At 38.3% G+C, this 27,515-nt stretch overlaps 1 protein-coding gene across 1 annotated transcript; it reads left to right on the top strand.

Moving 5' to 3' along the window:
- Nucleotides 1-3,033: 3,033 nt before the first annotated feature.
- Nucleotides 3,034-27,481, top strand: LOC308400631 (multidrug and toxin extrusion protein 1-like; the record flags this gene model as incomplete). The annotated part of the gene is made up of 17 exons (XM_080888459.1): nt 3,034-3,165; nt 6,423-6,524; nt 6,618-6,686; nt 6,771-6,911; nt 7,001-7,051; nt 7,651-7,695; nt 10,474-10,571; nt 10,686-10,783; nt 24,005-24,118; nt 24,199-24,266; nt 24,374-24,482; nt 24,842-24,917; nt 25,587-25,656; nt 25,744-25,900; nt 26,014-26,108; nt 26,197-26,239; nt 27,269-27,481. 17 exons carry the CDS (start codon nt 3,034-3,036, stop codon nt 27,478-27,480), a joined length of 1,680 nt encoding a protein of 559 aa, XP_080744585.1. The 3' UTR covers nt 27,481.
- Between the last annotated feature and the right edge of the window lie 34 nt (nt 27,482-27,515).

Here is a 27,515-nt window from a genome sequence, read left to right as displayed (position 1 = left end):
TTTGAAAAACCACATAATTATATTTAATACACCAGTGTTTTACCTTTATCTTCCTCAGGACAATACAAAATATGGTTATGGACCAGATTCTTTCCAAGATGCCTTTAAACAACTACAAATTTCTGGCTACAAGGTGATGTAATTTAAGGCACGAACACACACAAAAATACATTTTTCACAAAATGAATTCACAAAACCTTGATCAAACGTTATTATTTATCCAACGAAGAAGCAAAATATATTTTTTGTATCACTTTTACTCTGATATTGGTGTCATAAGTAGGTCTAATTGCAATTTATAAATCCTGGTAAATTCAATAAATAAAAAGTCTTGATATGATTTAAGCTTTAGTCGTTATTCAAAGAGGCTTACAAAGCTAAATATAATGTATCCAATATCTACATTTTAACATACTATGTAAGTATGAGAACTTTAAAATGCACTGAAACATGCTTTTCTTAAAAACCACAAGCTTAAATAGGAACACAGTAAATGGCTCCATCTGGTGGTGCAATGCACAATCAAACAACAGGCAAAATTACGTCTCGGTGTACTGTATGTATACCACTTACTTAAGAAAGGAAGAAAGAAAGCTTCTAAGGGTCTGACCAGAACATTACTAAACATGGAAATAGAGTTCCAGCTGGCCATCCAGCTCACTATTGCAATTATTTGGCCTTGAAACCGTCAAATGACCTTAATGTAAAGTAGATTTACTGCAGCAGAATAATGTTGACCTTAGCTGGTCCACAGAGCAGTTGAGGCACTGACAAAGGTATAACCACAGGTTTATACCCTCAGCAGAACCATCTTTTCTTCTATATCATCTCCCCTACACCCAAACAGTTTTGTCCAGCTTGTTTTACAGTACCCTCTATATCTGTATGTGACTGTTAGAATGCTGTGTAAAATGTAAATAAGAACAAAATGCAATGATTTGTAAATCTCCTAAACTCATATTTTATTCACAGTAGACTAAGAAAACACATCAAAGCTTTAAAATTAAATATTTTAGTATTTCATGAAAACTATTATGTCATTTTGCATTTGATGGCAGTCATACATCTCAAAAAAGTTGGAGTGGGAGCAACAAAAGGCTGGAAAAGTGAGTAATATGTAAAAGAAACGGCTGGAGGAACATCTCGCAACTGGTCAGCAACATTATGGGATATTAAAAAAACATCTTACAGAGGCACAGTTTATCTGAAGTAAAGAAAAAGCAAACAAACAAAGAAAAATCTGTATCAACAAATTGTAAAAAAAAAAAAAAAAAAAAAAAAAGCAACAACAAAAAAACATTAATATGTAAATAATGTTCCTCAATGTGAAACTGTGAAGACTAAAATGCCATCATCATCTATCTGGAGAAATTTCTGTCCACAAGGGACAAGGTTGAAAATGTTTGGGCCACAGGTGGTACTGTATTTTAAAAAAAAGGCCATATGCTCTCAGGGATGACCTTTTTCAGGCTTCAGACCTTGCATATTTGAACAAGGCAGTACTAAGCCACATATTGCATCTATAAATATTTGAGGCATCATGAAACGAAAAATACAACAAAGAAGACACCGAACTGAAGAGTCCTGTGTCAAACGAGAATGGGACAATGTTTCTTTCCAAAAGGCACAACAGTTGGTCTCCTCAGCTCCCTGACGTTTATAAGAAGAGGGGATGCTACACAGTGGTAAACACAGCCTTATCCCAGTTCTCTGAGACATTTTGCTGCCATCAAATTCAAAATGACCTTTTTGGGGAGGGGGGGCGGGGGTAAAATCATGGATGGAATATGAAATCACCATCCACTAACCAATTATTCTAAAGTAGCATCCCATCCCTGGGGAGTAGGAGGATCTAAATATTTTCAGTCAAGTCTAAAGTTTTTGTGTAACTTTGTAGCATCAGCAATAAATATAAATTATTACATGCCTTTATTTTTGTCTGTTGGCAGCAAATAATTGCACAGCAGTTTTACTGTCCTAGAAGCATTAAAATATGGTCCTACAACAGGATACAGGACTGCATATCAAATTTGATATAGAATAAGCCTGTGCTTGAATTCTGTTTTTATATTGAAACTTTACTCTCAAACCCTTAATCCAATTTTGACGAGTATGTGCGTGCATTCATTTGGCGATGCACAAAATATGTAAAATGTTGTTCTACTTTATTCCAATTTGCTACAAAGTAATTGTTGGAAACACAGAATACACGTCAAGAATACCTGTTAAATCAGTCAAACGTTTCACTTTGATCTGTGACAAACTCAAGCGTCTCTCTTATTGGGACAGTACATTTTAATGGATCCAGGTTAAAGTGTTAAAGCTCTAATGTACAGCCTAGAAATGAACAGCAGCACTCGGCGATTTTACGCATCATTAACTGCATGTAACAGTGTTGGATTTTGCTGTTATGAGTTCTTATGTTCTTTATAGATGTTTAATCAACTTTTATCATCATCTAATAATGTCTGTGATGACGTGTAGATGGCACTTAAAGGGATCTGATCTGTAAAACGCTACTCTTAGACTGCCCAGATACTGATAACCAGCGCCTTCATGTAAACGCGCACGGGAGACCCTCTTTGTGACCGCTTATCCTGATTGTCAGAGCGCAAGATATGCGCCGTTATGCTAAACTAGCTTAGTACCAACAGAGCCAAACTCTCTTCTCCAGCCATCATTAGTATGTTTGTGTGTGTTTGTGTGTGTGTGTGTGTGTGTGTGTGGGGGGGGGGGACCATTGTGGTGCAATCCACACGATTCATAAACACGTGGACAGCCTTTGAAGGCTCACAAAACGTGTGGTCAAAGCAGTTCCCAATTCATTTTTCGACGTCAAGACCAGCTGACTTTACGGGAAGCGCTTGACGTGAGCTCCTCTCACGCGGCTCATAAAGCAAACTTTCAACCACTTTCATCATTAATGCTAAACACTGACAGAGATCATTGACTCACCGGAAGAGGTTCAAGTTCAACAGCAGCATAAATACAGCGGTCAATACAGAAAGACATTTTCCCCCTCCCCACGGAAACATGGATACCGGGGCAGAGAGCGCACCTATTTCCTCATGGAGGGAATGTTTTATATTAAAGAGAATCCGCACGCTGGTTCCTGTTGGTTACAAGAGCGAAATAAAAGAGCTGTCAAAACTTTCAGTACCAGTGGTAAGTACCCTGTATTTAAATAGACGGTGGTCAGTAATCAGTATAATAAAAAATAAAAACTTAAAATAATACATTGGCATTTGATTACGTGGATTAATACCAAGATTTTGACTGTTTTCTACAGTCATTGATTAATACCGATATATATAAATATAAATACCGAACACGCTGACCTCCACCAGGTTTGGATTGGTGAACACTAGATCGCTGAGTAATAAAACTTTTATTTTAAGGGATTTATTTATGACCCAAGGACTGGATTTCCTCTGTATAACTGAGACATGGTTGAGGGCCAGCGCTTTCACAGATCTCTTACCTGATGACTGCTGCTTTTTAAACTCTCCTCGAATATCAGGCAGAGGAGGAGGACTAGCGGTTGTTTTTAAGAAGCAGTATAAATGTAAACCACTGCCATTATCAACCTCACCTAGTAGCTTTGAACTGAGCATGTTTGAGCTAGGTCGCTCTCACTCAGTGCTCTGTGCTGTGGTTTACAGACCCCCAAAATACAATAAGAACTTCTTAAATGACTTTTCTGATCTGTTGGCTGAAATTATGCCCAAATATGATCATGTCCTTATTATTGGGGACTTCAATATTCATGTGTGCTGCCCTGACAAGCCAATGGCAAAGGACTTTTTAAATCTTATTGACTCTTTTGATCTTGTGCAACCTGTGTCTGTGCCTACACAAAAATATGGGCAAACGTTGGATCTTCTTTTAACTCACAATTTACCTGTCTCTAACTTAGAGGTTTGTGATGTTGTATGGTCAGACCATAGGCCTGTCCTGTTTGAGGTTTTCCTTCCTTGTACCAAAGTTAATCTTCCTCCTGTTGCTGCTAGGAGCTGTCGTATTTTTTAACCCTTCCTCTGCTGGACAGTTCTCTATTGTTTTTAATCAGAACGGCGGCCTTCCTGATTTCATATGCAATGATACAGAAGAGCTGAGTACGTGGTTTTACTCTGTCTGCCAAACTGCTTTAGATTCAGTGGCCCCCTTTAAGCTTAGGCAAGTAAAAGCCAAATCTGAACCCTGGCTGAATGAAGACACCCGGGCTGCCAGAAGAAAGTGTAGGAGAGCTGAACGTAAATGGAAGAAGGATCAACTTCAGGTGTCATACCAAATGTTACAAGATTACTGGAATTCTTACCAGAAAACTGTAAAAGATGCTAAGAGGAAACATTTTGCTGATATTATTCAGGCAAACTGTCGTAAGCCTCATGTCTTATTCAAGACTATTGACATGGTCCTTCATGCTCCACAGACTGCTGGTGTCGAGTCTTCTCAGGAAATTTGTGAAAACTTCCTACACTTTTTTATTGATAAAGTGCTATCTGTCAAAGCGCAGACTTCCCAGTCCGTTCTCGACCCTTCTACCCCTGTCCCTAGTTCTGCTGTCTTTGACAGGTTCGAGCCAGTTTCCTTGCTCTGCCTGCAGGAGTTGGTTGCTCACATGAAGCCCTCAGGTTCCCCTTATGATGCTCTCCCTCCTCGATTTTTCAAAGAGGTTTTTCTCACTATAGCATCAGCTGTACAACCCATTGTAAATTGTAGTCTGTCCTCTGGTGTTGTACCTGTCAATCTCAAACATGCAGTGATTCAGCCTCTACTCAAGAAACCTGCTCTTGATCCTGATATTATTGCAAATTACAGACCTATTTCCAAACTGCCTTTTATCTCAAAGATTCTTGAAAAGGTAGTTTACAAGCAATTAATGTCCTTCCTAGAAGAACACGGTATTTTAGAAGTTTTCCAATTTGGTTTTAAAGCTTTAGATAGTACCGAATCTGCCCTTTTAAGAGTTTTTAATGATGTGTTTTTGGCAAATGACTCAGGTGACTGTGTTATTATTGTGCTGTTAGATTTAACTGCTGCTTTTGATACAGTGGATCATAATATTTTAATTTCCCGTTTAGAGCAGTTGGTGGGTATGCGGAGTACCGCACTGCAGTGGCTCAGATCCTATTTGGCAGAGCGAACTTTCTCTCTGAAACTAGGGGAGTTTGTATCCTCTGCTGCTTCTCTTCAATGTGGGGTCCCACAGGGTTCAGTTTTAAGCCCGCTTCTTTTCTCTCTATATCTCCTACCCCTTGGGTCTATTTTCAGGAAACATGGGATTTCTTTCCACTGCTATGCCGATGACTCCCAGATTTATTTCCCACTTAAAAAGATAAATGGCTTCTCAGTAGACCCGCTGCTCAGATGCCTTGATGAAATAAGGGCCTGGATGGCTTTGAACTTTTTACATTTTAATGAACAGAAAACAGAAGTGATGGTTTTTGGTGGCGCTTCTGAGGCCACTACTATAGATCTTGGTTCACTGGCACAGTATGTTAAACCAGTCATCACTAATCTGGGAGTTAAAATAGAGGCAAATCTTAAACTTGAAAGCCAGGTCAGAGCTGTTGTAAGATCTAGCTTTTTTCATTTGAGGGAATTAGCCAAAATAAAGCCTATCTTATCGAAACAGCATTTTGAGACAGTAATCCATGCCTTTGTTACTTCTAGGCTGAATTATTGTAACGCACTTTATTTTGGGGTTAGTGATGCGTCCATTAGGCGCCTGCAGGTTGTGCAAAATGCTGCAGCATGTCTTTTAACTGGAACAAAAAAGTTTGAGCACATTACCCCAATTTTAATTTCACTCCACTGGCTACCTGTACATTTTAGGATTGTTTTTAAAATTCTCTTATTTGCTTTTAAATCTCTTAATGGCCTGGGCCCCCCCTACCTCTCGGAGCTACTACAACCATTTACACCTGCCCGTTCCCTTAGGTCCGCCAATCAGCAGCTCCTTAAGGTACCGAAAACTAAGTATAAATTTAAAGGTGATCGTGCTTTTGCTGTAGTTGCTCCAAAGTTGTGGAATGATCTACCCTTGCATGTTAGGCAGGCCTCTTCTCTCTCGGAATTTAAAAGTCTTCTTAAAACATATTTATTCGCTGAAGCCTTTGGCATTGATTAGAGGGGTTGACTCAATTTGTTTTAACATGTTTCAATTTATTTTAGTTTTTTAGTTATTTATTTTATCTTATCTCATTTTAATTTTCTTCACTTATGCTATTAGCATGTACAGCACTTTGTGAACTCTGGTTTTATGTTAAAGTGCTTTATAAATAAAGGTGGTATGGTATGGTATGGTATGGTATATATCGTACAGAACAAATTGGCCGCTTACGCTGTAAATTACTAGTTTTTAATAGCTGTTTTTGTTGCCCTGGCAACTTTTAATTAATTTCGAATTTCCTTATCAGATGATATCCCAGCTCATGAATTTTTCCTTGAGCCTTGTAAGTACAATATTTTGTGGCCATCTGGGGAAGACAGAGCTGGCAGGAGTGTCTCTGGCCATTGCAGTAAGTGAAATTCAAACACTCACCTTTTATTAAGTCATTAAACCAATAGAAAAGTGACATCCAATCCACCAATGTTTTCTAATGTATTTCCAGGTTATTAATGTTACAGGTATATCTATTGGTAGTGGTTTGGCATCAGCATGTGATACTCTGGTTTCTCAGGTGCGAATCTTTGATCCATCACAAATAATTTATCATCGGTGCTTAACAATAGTAATGGCAGACTAAACTGTTCTGTGCTTTTAGACCTTTGGAAGCCATAACCTGCTGAAAATTGGAGTTATTCTGCAGCGGGCCATCCTCATTTTGCTCCTGGCCTGCTTCCCCTGCTGGGCCATCCTTATTAACACAGAGCCGATTCTGCTGGCTGTCAGACAAGAACCAGAGGTGGCAAGGTCAGCCGCCACAATCCGCTAATGCTTTCTTGAATTTTAAAATGTGTGTTCATTTTGATGGGATAAAATCAGTCTCTCTCTCTTTCAAGGTTGTGTCAGATGTATGTGAAGATCTTTATGCCCGCACTTCCTGTAAGTATGTCTAAGGCTAAGTGTGCATGTGTGTGTGCAACACAAAAGCCACAAAATTGAACCAAGTGGAAAGTCATCTAAGTGGGAGAGAGGAAGAGGGTGACATGCATCTCCTTGGAGGCTGACCTGATTGTTCCTTGCATGTCCCTTTTATTAATGTTTTAAGATAGATTTAGAGTCACTCTTCCAAATAAAAATACACCTACAAAAAGGAGGCCTTGCTAATCCCAGACACAGAAATCAAATATCCCCACAGTAAAATCTTTTCCAAAGTGGGCTAACTAGTCAGCTAGATAAATTCAACCCTGTTTTTTAAGTGGGTAGTGATCGCGTTATTTTAAGTAGAAATCAATGAGTCTATAAAGTCTCTGCTGGACACTTACTTAGTTGGTTAACTTACCTAGTACAGCATAGCTCTACTTATTTTCCCCCTTGTACAGGTGTATTTGATGATGTAACAAGCTGTCACTACCAAACAGGACGAGTCCCAGTCTAATCACATTAGAATAAAATGTTTCAAATAATTGCAACTCAGACTATGTTGTTCTTTTCTTTCTGTTTTTATTTTTTTGGTGTGTGTGTGTTTCTGTGTGCCACAGGCTGCATTCATGTACTCATTAGAAACAAGATATCTGCAAAACCAGGTAAATATCTCCATGATTATTTTGAATAATACAGTTTGGATCGCAGGGTATACAGATTGTGTTCTTCTTTTATCCGCAAAATGATAGAGTGGATTGAATATACAATATGTGTCTGTAAGTGAGACTCCAGTCCTACTGGCTACAATGTTTAATGATTGATGGTGTCCACATACAGATAGCAAGGAGATCAGAGCTCTTTGAGCCCTTTCATGTCAATAAAACTATGATTCACTTTACTTGACAAACACTGCGAACTGCTGTTTTTGATTACAGGAAATCAGTCAGATATTTAATCATCCTTTTGTCTGTTGGTGGAAAACTGTAATGATGTCATGTACAGCGGGTAAAATAAGTATTGAACACATCACCAATTTTTTAAGTAAAATCTTTCCAAAGGTGAGCTTTTGACACAGGATAAAAGTATGAACGCAGGTTGTCTAAATGTTGTTCAGCAAACTTTAAACATGCTTCAACATGCTGTTTCTTCAGCAATACAGGGAGTGCAGAATTATTAGGCAAGTTGTATTTTTGAGGAATAATGTTATTATTGAACAACAACCATGTTCTCAATGAACCCAAAAAACTCATTAATATCAAAGCTGAATGTTTGTGGAAGTAGTTTTTAGTTTTAGCTATTTTAGGGGGATATCTGTGTGTGCAGGTGACTATTACTGTGCATAATTATTAGGCAACTTAACAAAAAACAAATATACCCATTTCAATTATTTATTTTTACCAGTGAAACCAATATAACATCTCCACATTCACAAATATACATTTCTGACATTCAAAAACAAAACAAAAACAAATCAGCGACCAATATAGCCACCTTTCTTTGCAAGGACACTCAAAAGCCTGCCATCCATGGATTCTGTCAGTGTTTTGATCTGTTCACCATCAACATTGCGTGCAGCAGCAACCACAGCCTCCCAGACACTGTTCAGAGAGGTGTACTGTTTTCCCTCCTTGTAAATCTCACATTTGATGATGGACCACAGGTTCTCAATGGGGTTCAGATCAGGTGAACAAGGAGGCCATGTCATTAGTTTTTCTTCTTTTATACCCCTTCTTGCCAGCCACGCTGTGGAGTACTTGGACGCGTGTGATGGAGCATTGTCCTGCATGAAAATCATGTTTTTCTTGAAGGATGCAGACTTCTTCCTGTACCACTGCTTGAAGAAGGTGTCTTCCAGAAACTGGCAGTAGGACTGGGAGTTGAGCTTGACTCCATCCTCAACCCGAAAAGGTCCCACAAGCTCATCTTTGATGATACCAGCCCAAACCAGTACTCCACCTCCATCTTGCTGAGTCGGACTGGAGCTCTCTGCCCTTTACCAATCCAGCCACGGGCCCATCCATCTGGCCCATCAAGACTCACTCTCATTTCATCAGTCCATAAAACCTTAGAAAAACCAGTCTTGAGATATTTCTTGGCCCAGTCTTGACGTTTCAGCTTGTGTGTCTTGTTCAGTGGTGGTCGTCTTTCAGCCTTTCTTACCTTGGCCATGTCTCTGAGTATTGCACACCTTGTGCTTTTGGGCACTCCAGTGATGTTGCAGCTCTGAAATATGGCCAAACTGGTGGCAAGTGGCATCTTGGCAGCTGCACGCTTGACTTTTCTCAGTTCATGGGCAGTTATTTTGCGCCTTGGTTTTTCCACACGCTTCTTGCGACCCTGTTGACTATTTTGAATGAAACGCTTGATTGTTCGATGATCACGCTTCAGAAGCTTTGCAATTTTGAGACTGCTGCATCCCTCTGCAAGATATCTCACTGTTTTTTACTTTTCTGAGCCTGTCAAGTCCTTCTTTTGACCCATTTTGCCAAAGGAAAGGACATTGCCTAATAATTATGCACACCTGATATAGGGTGTTGATGTCATTAGACCACACCCCTTCTCATTACAGAGATGCACATCACCTAATATGCTTAATTGGTAGTAGGCTTTTGAGCCTATACAGCTTGGAGTAAGACAACATGCATGAAGAGGATGATGTGGACAAAATACTCATTTGCCTAATAATTCTGCACTCCCTGTATGTGGTAAGCATGCATACAGGGCATGGTGGTTGAGTGCATTACTTATTGATTTGAAATAGTTGTACCAGTTGATTAAAGGTCTTTCTGTAGCTCTCCACAAGTGGTGCTTGGCTCTTAGACAACTCTTCTGATAATTCTTTTCACTCCTCTGTCTGAAATCCTGCGGCTAGCACCTGTTCATGGTAAAAATTTTGTTCTTTCCTCTTCCAGATTATGGCCCCAACAGTGCTCATCGGAAACGTCAGTAGTTCAGAAATTCTGCTGTAACCAGCGCAATCAATATGATTTGCAACAATAAGGTTGGGAGGGGCTCGAGAGAGTCCATTAGCTTTACCCATCATGAGATGATTCTTGTGTGACACCTTGGAAATGAGATACTACTTATAAGCAATTAGTTGGGACTGAACCAGAAGTGACAGGGTTGATTTCAGCTGGTGTCATGACTGTCCATGCCTTTTTAAACCTCCCTTTCTTCATGTGTTCAGTAGTTTTTCCCTGTGTCATTTCTCATTGTTACTTAAAACCGAACGCATGGACATCTATGGTTTGATTTCTTTGCGTTTGTTGATTGGATGGGTTGTTGCTGACATATAGTGAGAATTTCATGGCAATAGCAGCTTTACAAATATATTTACTTAGTAAATTGGTGACGTGTTCAATACTTATTTTACCCAGTCTATCTGGCCTGTCATTTCGCCATTTCCTAATTAAAATAAACTTGTTGCATTTCTGTTTTAGGGCATTATATGGCCACAGGTCATCACAGGCTTTGTTGTCAATCTTCTAAATGCACTCATCAACTACATCGTCCTCTTCCCGTTAAACCTTGGAGTTGCGTGAGTTTGTTTTATTGGATTGCACATGACTTCGTTAATATCGTCTTTAGTGGTATCAGCTGACATCATCACATACTGTATAACCAACACGACACATTGAAATAATCTTTACAGAGGTTCTGCAATAGCCAATGCCATTTCTGAGTTCTTAATGGCTGGAATCCTCTTTGCTTATATCATATGGAAAGGACTTCATAAGGCCACTTGGGGAGGTGAGTACTGCATATACACTGGATACTGGTTATTTTTAATATTAAGAGAAACCCAAATGAGTTTAACAATGATTAACAACTAACAGAAACCTTTAACTATATAAAATATAAGTTGTTTTTACACAATTACAAAATGAACAACTTGTTAGAAGCGTTTAAAGAAAACATAAACATGTCTGAGAAAGACTATTATTTTAACTATTGTCATGATGACAGCTGGATGTAGTGACTTTTAATGGAAGGGTTAGGTGGATGAGGTCAACAGATCACCAGATAAAAGTCCGAAGGTCGAAGCTGAAGTTGGACTGAACTGACGAATCAAGCATTTAAGAAGCAATAAAAAACAAAAACCTACAACCAGGTTGCAAACAAAATGAGCAGAGTTATAACAAGTTCATGTTTATTTTCCCTTTAAGTGGACCTGTTTTATTTTACTTTATTTTCTGTTATTATACTGTGACATTGGTGAGTGCTCACATTACACAGGGCTACTTTGAAAGACTAGGTAATCCCTGTAAGCAAAGCCCAGACTTCAGACTGCTCTAAATGCTCAACTTTTCAACTCTTAGATTATGATGCTAAAGATAAGTGATTTCTTTCATACAGCCTGGGTGTAAATATGGTGATCCAAACCATCCGCTGTTTTAATCTAAGCAGCAAATCAGAACAAAGTTGTCCTTACAGCGAGAGGAGCTAAAATGGCTTGTTTTTCAAAATGAAAAAATCCAAAGCAACAGACTGAGAGATGAGAACACCTAAAGGGAGCAAAAAAAAAAAAAGGCGGAGACGATTAAAAATTTAAGCAAAGCCACATAAGCACACAAGTCCAAGGGTGTCATGTTTACTGCTGTGGCAGGCAGGATGAGGATCCAAACGCAGGACTCGAACGACGGGATGAACAAAGGAAGGCAGTTTTGTTGCGCTGAGATAAAACACTTCATAAAATAAATTTGTGAAAACCAAAACTTGAACATGGAAACTGGAAACTAAGAACTAAACACGGGGAAACTAGAGACTAAGGACAAAGAAATCCAGGCTCACAGAAGAACCACACAGCACATGGGGTAACACCAGACAGAGAAAAACACAGGGTTTAAATACACAGAGGAATAACAAGGGAATGAAACGCAGAAGGAGAGCACAGCTGGGAGTAATCATACATGACGAGACGGGAAGGAAGCAAAACTGAAAACACTAGCATAGGACGCGAGACGTTAAAGTAAAACAGGAAACAAGAGACATTCACAAAGACACGGACTTTACACTGAAACAACAGAGGGAACATGGAGCACAGGAAGGGCACAGGGACAGAAACCTAAAGACCAGGGACTATAAATATAACATAAGCAGAAAACAATAGAGAGAACCAAAACCATGAAAAATGACAAATCAGAGAATATAACGTAAACCAGAAAAACACAAACACTGGGTCACCGCACCCAGTACTATGACAAAGGGTAAAACTATTGTTACAGATTCAAATATTGGGGATTGATACAAGAGGAAAAACCGAAATAACAACACTGGTCCGGCCGGGTTGAGTCAAACGATGATTTTAATGATCACACACGTGGGAGATGGACACCGTACGCAGACAGCATCAGATCTCAAAATGGTGGAGCATTGATCAAACTCTTATAGCCTCTGGTGCCCCCACCTTATCCTAAAAGCCTAAACATTCACATGCTTTCTCTCACACGGCGCCTAAGCTACGACCTTGGCTCCCCGTTTATCTGCTCCTGCTGAGATGGGGCAGAAAACTCCAGTATGTTCTGTTCTCTTCTAATCAGACAAATAAGGCGATGACTTTCTGCGAACAGTATTTCTTATAACTCAGCAGTATCATGCATCATAAAACAATATCATTCATTCACAATAAATCAGCAGTCTAATGTAATGCAAATCAGTTTAACAAATGCAATAGTTATCACCTTCTTCTAATTCAGGAGAATAATGCAAACTAAAACTACATAATAATTCACAATCTTTAATTAGGGGTCTAACATGGCATAAAATAATATTATAATCTCACACTCCCCATGTTGAGCTCTTTAGAATAGAGAGCTTACCTACACCCTGTAATCCAGTGTGGCCGGGTTCATTTCTTCTCACCCCTGAGGCCCTTTGTCCCCCTGTTGGGCGAACCATACGTGAGATGACCTCTGAGTTTGCGCAGTTCAGATGCAAGAAAAACTATTATTACAACAATAGCAGGTACAGATGACACTCCCCAGTTCTCCCACAGCTTCATTTTGGTGCTACCTCACACCCTTCAGACGTACTCAGACTAGAACCTCTGTCCGAGGAGCTTTTAGCCTTTATTTTATTGCTGCAGCCACCAGTGTCTTCCAGTTGGGTGATCCTCTGCTCTTCTTTCTTCAACCTCAGGGGTTAGACAACCCTTCAGTCGTTGCACAGATCAGGGGATTATTCTGCCCCAATTTCAAACAACGATCTGTGTATCCTCGGGTCACAACTGTGTCCCCCAGAAAAAGGAACAGGAACATGTCCCCCTCTTGCCCAAGAGCCTCTCGAACCTCGTTGGTCTGGTGTTCCTGGATTTCCACCAACCCCTTCATGGTTATTGCTGTGTTTATGGGATCCATCCTTTTGAGGTGACTAATCGGAGCCCAAACGCCATGACACTGGAACCCAGTTGGTGTCTCGGCAGTCACCGTGTCTGTCTCTGCTGCGAAGGATCCTCGTATATCTGTGACCTCGTCTGGTGTCTGTTCCTTTCTCTGTAGGAGACAGAAAACCAAAACACCTCTCTTCCTAGCTCTAATAATCTAATGTTGTTATCTACTGATCTTCTGGTGATTCAGAATTGGTTTAGAATATTCAGAATGTCCCAGGGACTTATTCTAATCATATCCTCTGTGTGTGTAAGCGTGTTTGCATTTAGCCCTCTGCACTCAAAGTCAATACCTGCAATATATCAGTCCGGACCATCACACCGAACGAAGCTTATGACCTTCCAAAGACCGAGTGCCAACTCATGGGTATTTACAGTCACAACTCATTGCAAACTCATTTGCAAGGTGTGTACGAAAACTATTAAAACCACTCATTTTAACAAAAGACATCAAAAACAAATTAGCCATTTTTAATCCTAACATTTGCCCCCCCAAAAATCATGTGTTTCCTTCCGCCTACTGTCCCGCGGTTTCCTCTCCAGTGTGGTACTCAGCTTCTCATGAACACAGGCATTTTATCATCTAAACGCTATTCAGTTCATTTCAATGATTAATGCCAGCAAAAAAAAGAATACCTTATATCGAGAATTCATAAAAAAGAGAACAATAGAAACTGAAATGAAGTATAAAACTTACAAAAATAAATTAACTAATATAATGAGATCCTGTAAAAGAGAGTATTACATTAAAAGGTTAGAACACAATAAAGATAACACAAGAGATATATGGAATGTATTAAACAGAATAATCAAAAATGAATCAAGGAATAATGATTACCCTGGGTACTTTATAGAAGGGACAAGAAGTATTAATAACATGGAAGAGATAGTAAATGGCTTTAATGAATTCTTCGTAAACATAGGGCCAAAACTGGCAGAAGAAATAAAGGTTGATGGAATAGAAAGGGACACTGGTGAAAATATTGAAAGGAATAGTAGCTCAATGTTTTTAAGAGCAGTGGAAGAGAAAGAGATTTATGACATGGTTAGAGGACTTAAGAACAAAACCAGTACAGACTGGAATGATATTGATATGGTAACGGTAAAGACAGTTATTGATGGTATCGTAAAACCATTAAAATATATATTCAACTTGTCGTTTCAAAAAGGAGTTTTTCCACAAAAAATGAAAGTTGCTAAAGTTATTCCCATTTACAAAACCGGTGAAAGACATCATTTTACAAACTATAGACCAGTGTCAATACTCTCCCAGTTCTCTAAGATACTGGAAAAACTCTTCATAAAAAGATTTGATAGTTTTGTGGAAAAATATGAATTAATGACAGATAGTCAGTATGGGTTCAGAAGCAACAGATCAACAGCTTTGGCACTGATAGATTTAATGGAAAAGATAACGGAATGTATGGATAATAAGAGGTATGCGCTCGGAGTTTTCTTAGATCTAAAGAAGGCGTTTGATACTGTTAATCATGAAATTCTATTAAAAAAACTGGAAAAGTACGGGTTTAGGGGAGTGGTTTTGGAATGGCTAAAAAGCTATGTAGGGAATAGGCAACAATATGTACAAATAAATGAATATAAATCTAATTTGATGGATATAGCTTGTGGAGTACCTCAAGGTTCAGTACTGGGTCCAAAAATGTTTATTATGTACTTAAATGATATCTGCAGAGTATCGGAGATTTTAAAGTTTGTAATATTTGCAGATGACACAAATATACTGTGTGCAGGTGGGGAATTGCCACAGGTTTTGGAAATGATCACACAGGAATTAACGATATTAAAGAAGTGGTTTGATATAAATAAATTATCATTGAATCTCGATAAAACCAAATTTATGTTGTTTGGAAACCAAAAGAAAAACATCGAAGTAGAAATATGTGTTGACAATGTATATTTAGAAAGAGTAAATGAAATAAAATTTCTTGGGGTGATCATTGACCACAAGCTCTGTTGGAAGCCACACATTACTTATGTTCGGGGGAAATTGGCACGGGGCATTGCCGTCCTGGGAAAAGCAAAGCATATGTTGGATCAGAAAGCACTGCACATTTTATACTGTGCTTTACTACTGCCATATATGAGCTACTGTGTAGAGGTCTGGGGAAACACATACAAAAGTAACACACAAACAATAACTATAATACAGAAAAGGGCCATTAGATTAATAAATAATGTAGGGTACAGGGACCATACAAATGCACTCTTTGTCAAAATGCAAGCTATCAAATTCCAAGACTTGGTGAAGCTTAAAACAGCGCAAATAATGTATAAAGTCAGAAATAAATTGCTTCCCAAAGAAATCTGTAAATTGTTCATAGAAAGAGAAGGTGGGTATAACTTAAGAGGGAAATGGAATTTAAAAATACAAAGTGCTAGAACCACTTTAAGAACTATGTCAATCTCAATTGCAGGAGTTAAATTATGGAACAGTCTAACAGAAGAAATAAAAGACAGTCAAAACATAAAACAGTTTAAAGTAAAATATAAAAACCTAATTTTAAATAAGTATAAGAATGAAGAAAACGGGGTTAACCCAGGATGGTAATGTTGCTGGTAATGGTGTTGCGGTTCTTTTTTGGTTGTTTTTTTGTTTTTTTGTTTTGTTTTGTTGTTTTTCCATAACTTGTGTATCTGCAAATATACACATTCTGTATTTTTCATATGAAAGAAACTATACTGTGGTGGGGCTTGCTAATTTCTTGTTTTTGATTTATGTATGTTATGTTTTGTTTTACTTCATATGTTTATATGTTTCATATGTTGTTTGTTTAATTTAAGACAAAAAAAAAATTAAATGAATGAGAGGTAAAACTTGAGGGGGTAGGGACAAATAAGTAAATACTTCAGCCTACTCCTTTTCAAACAAATAATGGAATGATATTTTGTAATGATTGTGAAGGCACATGTTTGAAATGTTTGAAATAAAAATGAACTGAACTGAACTGAACTGAATGCTTAAACATGGAAATAATGATTTATGCTTCTCACTGATTCTCTAAAAAAAGTCTGGAAACCTCTTGGGTCACTATTAGCTTAAGCTTTACCACACCTAAGTTATCAAAAACACAAATGAAGTCATAAAAATGTTCATATAACCCTTGTTTGATGTTAAAACTCAACCCCCCCCCTTTTTTTTGACACATTCCCATGTGTCAAATCAACGGAGCTAGAAAATTAAAAGAAAAGGTTAGTGAACTCATATCTCAGAAAGTATCAGACTTTCTCCTATCCAGTATCGTTGCTCCGGTCCTGTCATCCTGTGCCAGGGAATGAAACCAATTTAATTGTCATGTTAGATCTGTTCAACTCCTGGCTCCGCCCAGAGCCTGCGTCTGCAGAATTGCCAGGAAACAAAACCTGCATTAATATGAACTTCACTTGAATATGAACTTGTTGACTACTTTTGACACAGCAAAGGAACATTCTCTCCTTCTCGAGGACAGGCACTGACTCCCACTTATCTCCTGGAGCCAACTGTCCCTTATGGAGACACAACATTGCAACTACAAGGTTTTGCAGATTGTTAAGTTGATCTGTGTGTAATGCTCTGAATCAGGTATGTAAGATTAAATGAATGTCGTTTAATTAACTGCCACTACTTAAAACTTAGCAAAAGATATAACTGAATAAAAGATCACAAAGAATAACATGATATCAGTGTTATGTAAGCGCGTGCGGCCTTCTATGCTCGAAGTCACTCCAGTCCATAGATCAGCCAAACATCGCGTTGACTGTAGCTTTTAACCCTTATTAACTTGAGCACAACTCTATAATGAGCAACAGACTGCAATATGTATAAAAATGATCATGTTTACACCTGCAATGAAAGATCATATGATTATCCCAACACCTGTAAATAGAAGATTAACCTGAGGTTATAACAATCACCGTAATACAAATGTTAATGTAATGTCAAAAGCTTCAAGAAATGTTTAATGCAATGCTTGTTATATGATTCTGATGTAATAATAATGCTGATGCTGAAATAACAGTAAAACACCCCCTTTTTATCCCATTTATAAACTTGACACATAAACGTTTATAAATGCCTCTTTCAATTTTATTTCCCTCTGTTTTTCCCTCACTGACCACAGCAGGGGAAACTTAGTTTTGATTCAGCCATGAATGCAGCTCACCTGATTCATCAATGAGCCCCACCGTCACTGGCGTCTGACAGGGTGGCGCTGCATACTCTTCCTTTAATGTCACTATTTTCAATCTGTTAATTAGAGTGCCTAAACATGAAGTAGACTACGTCCACAACAAGTCAATACAGCTGCAAATGTGGCCAATTATCAATCTATTACCAATCAATAACAAAAAATAGCTTTTATTTTATGCATGCTTTTAGTCAACCACTCACCCAGAGGATCTCCAATCCCAGAAAAATCCTTCTCCTCATTTAATGAGTCTGTCCTCCTTCCATGCCCTGGTAACTGGTCCATCCAGAGCCATATGATCTTGAAATATACATACAACAAGCCAAACCACACCTTGGTCACACCAACCCTTTTCCGCCCTGAAGATGTCCAACGCCATCTTAGTCTGGACCAGGGTTTTAATAGTTTTGCAATTTTCATTAGTTTTTATTATTATTTAGCTTTGACTTCAGATTTTCAATTTTATATCCGATGTAATTAGTTTTTACAAATTGTTTGCTAGTTTAGTTTAGTTTTTATTTTTATTTTTTTTAAGTCCTTAGTTTCAGTTTAGTTTTGATTAGTTTCAGTTTAGTTTTAGTTGTGTCTGCAATAATTAAGTGTAACAAAATCCCAGTTTCATCATATCAGTCATGCTCTTGTGCTTATCCGTGGGTATTGAGACTATTAACTCTTGCAGCACCGGGTGTTCGTAATTTTGGTTCAAGTGAATTGATAAACTTTGTGGAGGCAATTGACTCACACAGTTATGTAGATATCCCCGTCCTGTTGTCTCGGGATGCATCACGCTGCCTTGCCTGGGGTTAGCTTCTGTTTTCTGGGGATGAGGGTTGAGTGTGCTCCCTTACCTTTTCAAGGTAAGCTAGGTTAGCCTTCTTGTGTGAGCTTTTCAAGTGCACTTTAAGGTTTTTTCCCTTTATAAATGTCCCTCATAATTTGTCTCTTTCCACTACAAGACACTAGCTTTATCCAAAACACAGTCATATTCAAAGTAATCCCAAATTGGACTCTGGCGCTTTCTCCCGACTTTTCCTGACATGCAGTTCACACTTATGTGAAGCTACAGCCTCCCTCTTTAGTCTCTGTCATCCTTCTGTTCTTGCAAAAACAAAACAAAGCAAGACAAAACATCCACCCTTCTTTTACAGGCTGGGTGAATTGTCTGTGGACATCTACTAATCCTAAAGTCGGTACCGTTTTTGTCTCAGTATCAAGTCAGTTAAAACTTTTAGTCGTCAGTCCATCACAGTCCAGTCACATGCATACATCCACACACATTCATACCAGATATTGCTGATAATGGAGTCTCACGAGCAACCTATTCGAACCTCCATCACCAGCAAGATGACGTCATCATTTTAAAGGAAAACAGTTCCTTGTTTTTTGGACTGGATTGACTCGCTGCAATCCTTTTAGGCTCAGGACTTCTCATGTGATCAATGTCCCATATAAGTGAATTTCTCCAGAGCCCATTACAATCATGGAGAAAAATACTTTGCGACTGTTTCCAGTAAAAATATCTTATAGCGCTTTAAAGTTCAATCTCTCAGGCCTGGATTAAAGAGCTGATTTGTTAAATCAGGAACTCACAAAATACCAAAATATCACCACCGGTGGATCACACCTCTCAGATGTTTTTATTTCAGTGCACTGTAACAAAAGCAAAAACAAACGTAACCAATAAAATACTCATATAATAACAAATACTGGGGCCCATTGCAAACATGTCCAAGCATAAAACCATCTTTCTCTCTCTTAGAGAAAGAAAACAATCCAAACCTCACTGATAAAATCAACCTAGTGTCAAGCAAAACCCAAAAATCAACCAAAACTTCACCAGAAAGTTTTTCTCCCCCCCGGGACAATATTGTGTAGGAATACAGGTACCGTAACTCCTTTTTGCACTGAAACAAAACATGCTGGATTTACTTGATTCAATAGTGGACACTGGTTGCACACAAATGTTTTGCTTTGGCAGAAACTTAAACAACTGAGTTAAATCAACACAACCTTTTCATATTCAGTAAACCTGCATGTTGTGTTCATAAAACACGATTGAAACATGTTCAGATGGAGTAAGTTGAGCTCCTGGAATATTTTAATCCTTCACTTCTGTCAGTTTATTTCAACACTATTCAATAACTTTTATCCAAATACTACTTGGTCACTTAAATACTACATGTTGTCTTATATTGCACGCGGTTCAACAAAGTCTAGATCCTGGTTACCATAAAAATTGAATGGGTCTACAACAACTACCATCCTCCTATCTTTATCCTGGTTGCAGCAGGGCTGGGAAATAACCCTGAAGTGATAGGTTACCAGGCAGGGTACACCCCGGACAGCCGACCAGTCTATCAGATAGAAACAAACAGCCATTTACCCTTACATTCATGGATAATTTAGAATCATCAATTAACCGTGCAACGGTGCAACGGTGCAATATAGACTCAATACTTGAAATGTGCAATTCACTTGTATTTTTATTTTTATTCCTCTTTATTCTATTTATCCCCTTCGTATATTTTATTTATATTGTCTCTGTATTTATATATATGTGTGTGTGTGTGTGTGTGTGTGTGTGTGTGTGTGTGTGTGTGTGTGTGTGTGTGTGTGTGTGTGTGTGTGTGTGTGTGTGTGTGTGTGTGTATGTATGTATGTATGTACAGTGGGGCAAAAAAGTATTTAGTCAGCCACCGATTGTGCAAGTTCCCTCACTTAAAATGATGACAGAGGTCAGTAATTTGCACCAGAGGTACACTTCAACTGTGAGAGACAGAATGTGAAAAAAAAATCCATGAATCCACATGGTAGGATTTGTAAAGAATTTATTCGTAAATCAGGGTGGAAAATAAGTATTTGGTCAATAACAAAAATACAACTCAATAATTTGTAACATAACCTTTGTTGGCAATAACAGAGGTCAAACGTTTACTATAGGTCTTTACCAGGTTTGCACACACAGTAGCTGGTATTTTGGCCCATTCCTCCATGCAGATCTTCTCCAGAGCAGTGATCTTTTGGGGCTGTCGCCGAGCAACACGGACTTTCAACTCCCGCCACAGATTTTCTATGGGGTTGAGGTCTGGAGACTGGCTAGGCCACTCCAGGACCTTCAAATGCTTCTTACGGAGCCACTCCTTTGTTGCCCGGGCGGTGTGTTTTGGATCATTGTCATGTTGGAAGACCCAGCCTCGTTTCATCTTCAAAGTTCTCACTGATGGAAGGAGGTTTTGGCTCAAAATCTCACGATACATGGCCCCATTCATTCTGTCCTTAACACGGATCAGTCGTCCTGTCCCCTTGGCAGAAAAACAGCCCCATAGCATGATGTTTCCACCCCCATGCTTCACAGTAGGTATGGTGTTCTTGGGATGCAACTCAGTATTCTTCTTCCTCCAAACACGACGAGTTGAGTTTATACCAAAAAGTTCTACTTTGGTTTCATCTGACCACATGACATTCTCCCAATCCTCTGCTGTATCATCCATGTGCTCTCTGGCAAACTTCAGACGGGCCTGGACATGCACTGGCTTCAGCAGCGGAACACGTCTGGCACTGCGGGATTTGATTCCCTGCCGTTGTAGTGTGTTACTGATGGTGACCTTTGTTACTTTGGTCCCAGCTCTCTGCAGGTCATTCACCAGGTCCCCCCGTGTGGTTCTGGGATCTTTGCTCATGATCATTTTGACCCCACGGGATGAGATCTTGCGTGGAGCCCCAGATCGAGGGAGATTATCAGTGGTCTTGTATGTCTTCCATTTTCTGATGATTGCTCCCACAGTTGATTTTTTCACACCAAGCTGCTTGCCTATTGTAGATTCACTCTTCCCAGTCTGGTGCAGGTCTACAATACTTTTCCTGGTGTCCTTTGAAAGCTCTTTGGTCTTGGCCATGGCGGAGTTTGGAGTCTGTTTGAGGCTGTGGACAGGTGTCTTTTATACAGATGATGAGTTCAAACAGGTGCCATTCATACAGGTAACGAGTGGGGGACAGAAAAGCTTCTTACAGAAGACGTTACAGGTCTGTGAGAGCCAGAGATTTTCCATGTTTGAGGTGACCAAATAGTTATTTTCCACCCTGATTTACGAATAAATTCTTTACAAATCCTACCATGTGAATTCATGGATTTTTTTTTCACATTCTGTCTCTCACAGTTGAAGTGTACCTCTGGTGCAAATTACTGACCTCTGTCATCATTTTAAGTGGGGGAACTTGCACAATCGGTGGCTGACTAAATACTTTTTTGCCCCACTGTATGTATGTATATATATATATATATATATATATATATATATATATATATATATATATATATATATATATATAGGTTTCTTCATTGCGTGTGTGTGTGTTTGTAGGTGGGTTATTTCTCAAACGAGGCATTTCTCTAACACGTGCCTTTCTCATACATTTCTCTGGTTGTGTGTGTGTTTTTATTTTGTTTCCCAAATTGTGATTTCCCACCTTAAATAACAGCATTCCATGTCTACAGCCAGGAGTTAGAGCTTGCTTGTGAGATTCAGGGACACATGGTGCCAATAACAATTCAGCCAAAAACTTGCCTGAAAATTTCCAGCGATGGTAACCGATAACTGGAGGAGAAGATGTCCTTTAAGCTTCTTTTCCGTGTGGGGACAAAGTGAGGTCAAGCTGTAATTTTGAGCCAAAGCTTGGCCTGTCTGTCGTCCCAATTCTGTTAATTTAACCCTTTTGCCGCTGTACTCAGGTTTCCAGAGAGAAATCCACCTGTATTAAAACACTAAAACATTCACTTACTATTTCTTTTCTGACAAGAAAATTCACTGTATTTAGTCATTTATTCGTACTCACTGTGACCACTGCAATTCATGTAAAGAAGATCCCCTATATGTAAAATTTTAATTTGGCACGACCCCAAAATAAGCATGCCTTTTATCTAAGTAGAATGAAATTACTACACCACCTCTAGTGCTAAAATTCATGCTTGATCACACCCTATATTATGATAAAACTAAAAGTAAAACAAATGTAACTGCCTATATTCTTGAGCTGAACCAAGAGTCACTTAAAAATCTTATAAATCCTGCTTCACACCATAAAACTGAAACAAATCACAGCTGTATTTATCACACAATCTTACTCTGCCGACTGAAGTGCCAGTCTAAATCATGCACGATTTGTCTTTTCTATATCAAAACCCAGCCAAACATCAAACATTCACCCTAGTCATTCAAAACCTTATTTGTAATATTATAATCAGCAAAATCAGCGTTTCAATTACAGGCATGCATCATTGTTTGCAAATCATAATTATAAAACTCAAAAACACACTAAACAGGAAGCAAAAGTCCTCTGTGCGCTTCACAGCAGCCACCTCAGTTGCATGTTCACACACCGTCTAAAAATAGCTCGCAGCGCCGCAGCTGCACGTCACACACAGCCTCATTTCACACAGCTCTGTTATTTTATATTACAAAGACGTCTTATATTTACAATCACTCTCAGGCCTGACAGCTTTAGCACCTACACAATTTTGACAAATTTAAGTTAACGGGTCCAACCGAAGAAAGTCCAACTTTTTTGTAATCAATTAACCAGTATCAGACTCTAACTGTATCTGGCCTCATCTCTAAAGTCCCTAACTCAATTTAACAGTGTCCAAAAAAGCGCAGATACCGTTCAACACAGTAAGGAGACTCTAACTCCTAGCTTATTCCAGGATGCTCTGTACCCCACAGTCAAGCCAAACTGAACTAACCCTGTTCGCCAACAGACAGCATCAGATCTCAAAATGGTGGAGCATTGATCAACCTCTTATAGCCTCTAGTGGCCCCCACCTAATCATAAAAGCCTAAACATTCACATTCTTTCTCTCACACGGCGCCTAAGCTACGACCTTGGCTCCCCGTTTATCTGCTCCTGCTGAGATGGGGCAGAAAACTCCAGTATGTTCTGTTCTCTTCTAATCAGACAAATAAGGCGATGACTTTCTGCGAACAGCGTTTCTTATAACTCAGCAGTATCATGCATCATAAAACAATATCATTCATTCACAATAAATCAGCAGTCTAATGTAATGCAAATCAGTTTAACAAATGCAATAGTTATCACCTTCTTCTAATTCAGGAGAATAATGCAAACTAAAACTACATAATAATTCACAATCTTTAATTAGGGGTCTAACATGGCATAAAATAATATTATAATCCCACACTATAGAACTGGAAATTAGCGTATTGAGATTTGCTTTAAATCATGTGGTAGAAAAGCAGGTTGACAAATGATTTATTGGTTTATTATATGACTACTATTTGTTTTGAGAGAATTTTTAAAGTATTTTATTTCTTTTGCTTTTGTATGCACTTTAATTTAAATATACATTTGGAATTGCTAACATCTACTTTATAAACACTTACGTAGGTTGGTCTCGAGAGTGCCTCCAGGACTGGGGCTCATACATCCACCTGGCTGTCCCTGGCATGGTCATGCTATGTGTTGAATGGTGGACATATGAAATTGGAGGCTTTCTAGCAGGTAATGCCACAGGCCACTTTGGGATGCCTTTGACTGTAGAAAAGCAGCTCTGAAATCTATCCGCTGTCTGTCATTGACAGGTCTCATAAATGAAGTGGAACTTGGAGCTCAGTCAGTTGTGTATCAACTGGCAAATGTTGCATACATGGTGAGCCCTTTTGATGTGAACAAACCCTCTGCACTGCCAAAAAACTTTATTCATAAAGAATTTTCTCATTTTACATCCATCCAATGTAACAACTTTTTTATTTTTAGTTCCCTTTGGGTTTCAGCATAGCGGGCAGTGTAAGAGTTGGAAATGCTTTGGGAGGTGGAGAAACGGAGCAGGCCAAGCTGTCTGCTAAGATGTCAATGTTCTGTGCAGGTCAGAATGCATCAATGTTTATTTCTTTGCCGTGTGTTTTGTTTTTTTTTGTTAGTTTTTTGTCTAATATTCATTTGAAAATATTTTAAAGACAGTCAATTAAAGGTAATTAATTACATAATTTAATGTTGCATAATTCCAATTTTGCTCTCCAGAAGGAAGCACAAAAGTAGCTTAGAAATTTTAAACAGTCTCCGTAATTATAAATGTTAGCAGAAAGCGTGAATATTTTCACTTCTCTTTACCTACCTATGATGTGCCCTCGAGAAAGGGTTTCGATCCTATAAGGAAAAAGACTGTTAAGGCATGTTGCTCCCGAAAAAGGTAAATCTTTAATTATATTTCTGTCTTTACTGCAGTGTCAGTGTCTATATGTTTGTCAACTCTCATCGGGAGCCTAAAGGACCACATCTCTTATGTTTTTACATATGATGAGTGCGTATATAATTTTATGTTTTTTTTGTTTGTTTTATAAATTGCAGCAGTTGTTACTTTAAAAGAAAAAAGAAAGGAAATACCAGCATGGGTTACACTTACACATGCAATTTCAGTATCAAGTCTAGGGGAGATAGCAGGCCTCATAAACGACCTTTTACCCTTACATAAGTTACTGTCATCCTTCGCTTACATAATCTCTCTTATACTGAATACCCATACGGAAAAGAAATAGTAAAAACTTATATGTGATTACTCATGAAAGTGGCCACTTTCATGAGTAAATCATATAAGGCTTACATGATTTACTCATGAAAGTGGCCACTTTCGCATTACTTTCATACATTGTTTTAGTAAGTATCCAAAACATACAAGTTTCATTATATAATTTTTCAAGGGATCTTATATCTGTTTTCACTCTTATATGCTTTTCATACAAGTTTCACACAAGACAGATACAAACTTTATAAGATTTATATATATCTTTTCCATATGGGTAGACACAAAGGTTTATGGTAGCTGCACTCAGCTGTGCTGATAATTATTTACATATTTCCTGTTCCTAAGACAGCATAATTGTATAATGTTGCACAAGGCTCAAATTACACAAAAACATGTGTTTACAAACTCACCAGTCTCACTTTAAAAATTTAGACTCTCTTCTTTCAGACAAATCAGGCAAAGGGTTTCAGATGTCCTATCTTTTTATGCTCCTTTCATTCTACTCGATGCAACATCTGTGAGTATCTGCCATACCCCAGAAACATCCCATAAAGTATGTGTTTGTGGGTACTTAACCATGTCTTTATCCTTTTTGCGTCACTAGGCTGCCGTGTGTGGCATAATAAGAGGAGCAGGCCAACAGAGAGTTGGAGCTATTTGCAATATTTTGGGATATTATGGTGTTGGCTTTCCGATTGGAGTGTCACTGATGTTTGCAGCCAAATTAGGAATCATGGGTGAGATGTTTTCAACCATCAGCTGTTTGTATCCATGTTATTTTTTGTCCCTACAGTTCTTTTTTTCATTTGATTTCTACCACAGCATCAACATCTCCTTCCTCCTCTTAAAGAAAAACATGTTTTGTTTTCCTCAGGTCTGTGGACAGGCTTGTTAACCTGTGTGTTCCTGCAATGCTTATTCCTGATTTTCTATCTAATCAGAATGAACTGGAAAAATGTCACAGTTGAGGTTTGTGTTTAAGGATAAATATTTAATTTTCAGTAGTTTTCGGCTGTCTCTTTATGATTAAAGGATCACGCATTGATTCGTCTTGCAGGCTCAGATCAGAGCAGGAGTGCATGTAAGCTCCACAGACACAGGTAAGGGACAGTTTTCACAAATTATTTAATTTGGCTGAAAAGTGTTTATCCTGTTCATCACGAGAAACAAAACAGTTCTGTGTGGAAGTAGAACATACAGAGTTTAAAAGATACCTTTAGAAGAATATTTAATGAATCTTGTTTGTGTATTTGAATTATGTATCTACATTATTCAAAAAGATTTTACAGACTGTTGTGTCCCCAAATCTTCAATAACCACATTGTGGACCCAAAAATGACGCAGGACAAATTTGTCGCAAAACCTGCGACAAATGTATCCTGCGCCACCAGAAATGAATTATGTTGTTTTTAGTTTGATTATTGCAACAATGTCTCCATATGTATGTGCAAACTACCTTTGTCATATTCAAGCCACAATAAAATGTGTTGAGTGCGGAAAGGTTAGGACAGCATTATGTCACCAGTAACTTCTTTAATATTAAACAAAGGCTAAAATCTTTTCCTACCTTCACTTCACCAAGTGGTGTGACTTACAATTTATCTTTGACAATAATCCTAAAAGTGTCATGCTTTAGTTGCTGTAGACAGGGTAAACTAAAAAAGCACAATCTACATGTAGAAGTAAATACATTTAACACTTTTAAAGGTCTATAACATATTTTATAGCTATTTTATTATTGTTGTCATTTTGATATGTTTGTATGTAGTAAGTGTCCTTACTACTTTTTTTTTAATCATGCATGGTCTAAAAGTATGAAATGTTCAAAGTCCAAATTTTTGTCTGCAAATTGGTATTTGCTAAACAATCAGAAACCAAGATCTTCATCTTTTTTAAATGTCCTTTAACATCTTTAACTTCACAATCTATGGCAACACTAAAAAAGCACTCAGTTGGATCAGCAGATAGAACCATAAAAAAAACTAACAAACAAAAAACAATTCAGAGATTTTAGATATTGATTATACAGCAATTAATATAGAAAACTTCCAAACTGTGAACAATATTTTGAATAACAATTATAATTTCATGATCCCTAACATGGAACATTTGCATATATTTATGTCCAGGTACCCAACTAGAAGACTCTGGTAACTCAGTGGGTCAAGCAGACACCATTGATCTGATGGATGTTCAGGTGGAAACAACAGTGAGGACAACTGAAGGAGAGCTCTCTTTCAGGACTCTGGTTCTGCGTAGAGGCTTGGCTCTAGCTTTCATGTTGTTCATCTTGGCTGTTGGTATTATTTTGAACCTACTTATCACCAACTTGGCTACCTGAACATGAGTAATGTCTGTCTCGTTCAGGGAAATAAC

The sequence above is a fragment of the Rhamphochromis sp. 'chilingali' genome, assembly GCF_963969265.1.
Source record: "Rhamphochromis sp. 'chilingali' genome assembly, chromosome: 8".
Lineage (NCBI taxonomy): Eukaryota > Metazoa > Chordata > Actinopteri > Cichliformes > Cichlidae > Rhamphochromis > Rhamphochromis sp. 'chilingali'.
This window is presented reverse-complemented; position numbering and strand designations above follow the sequence as displayed.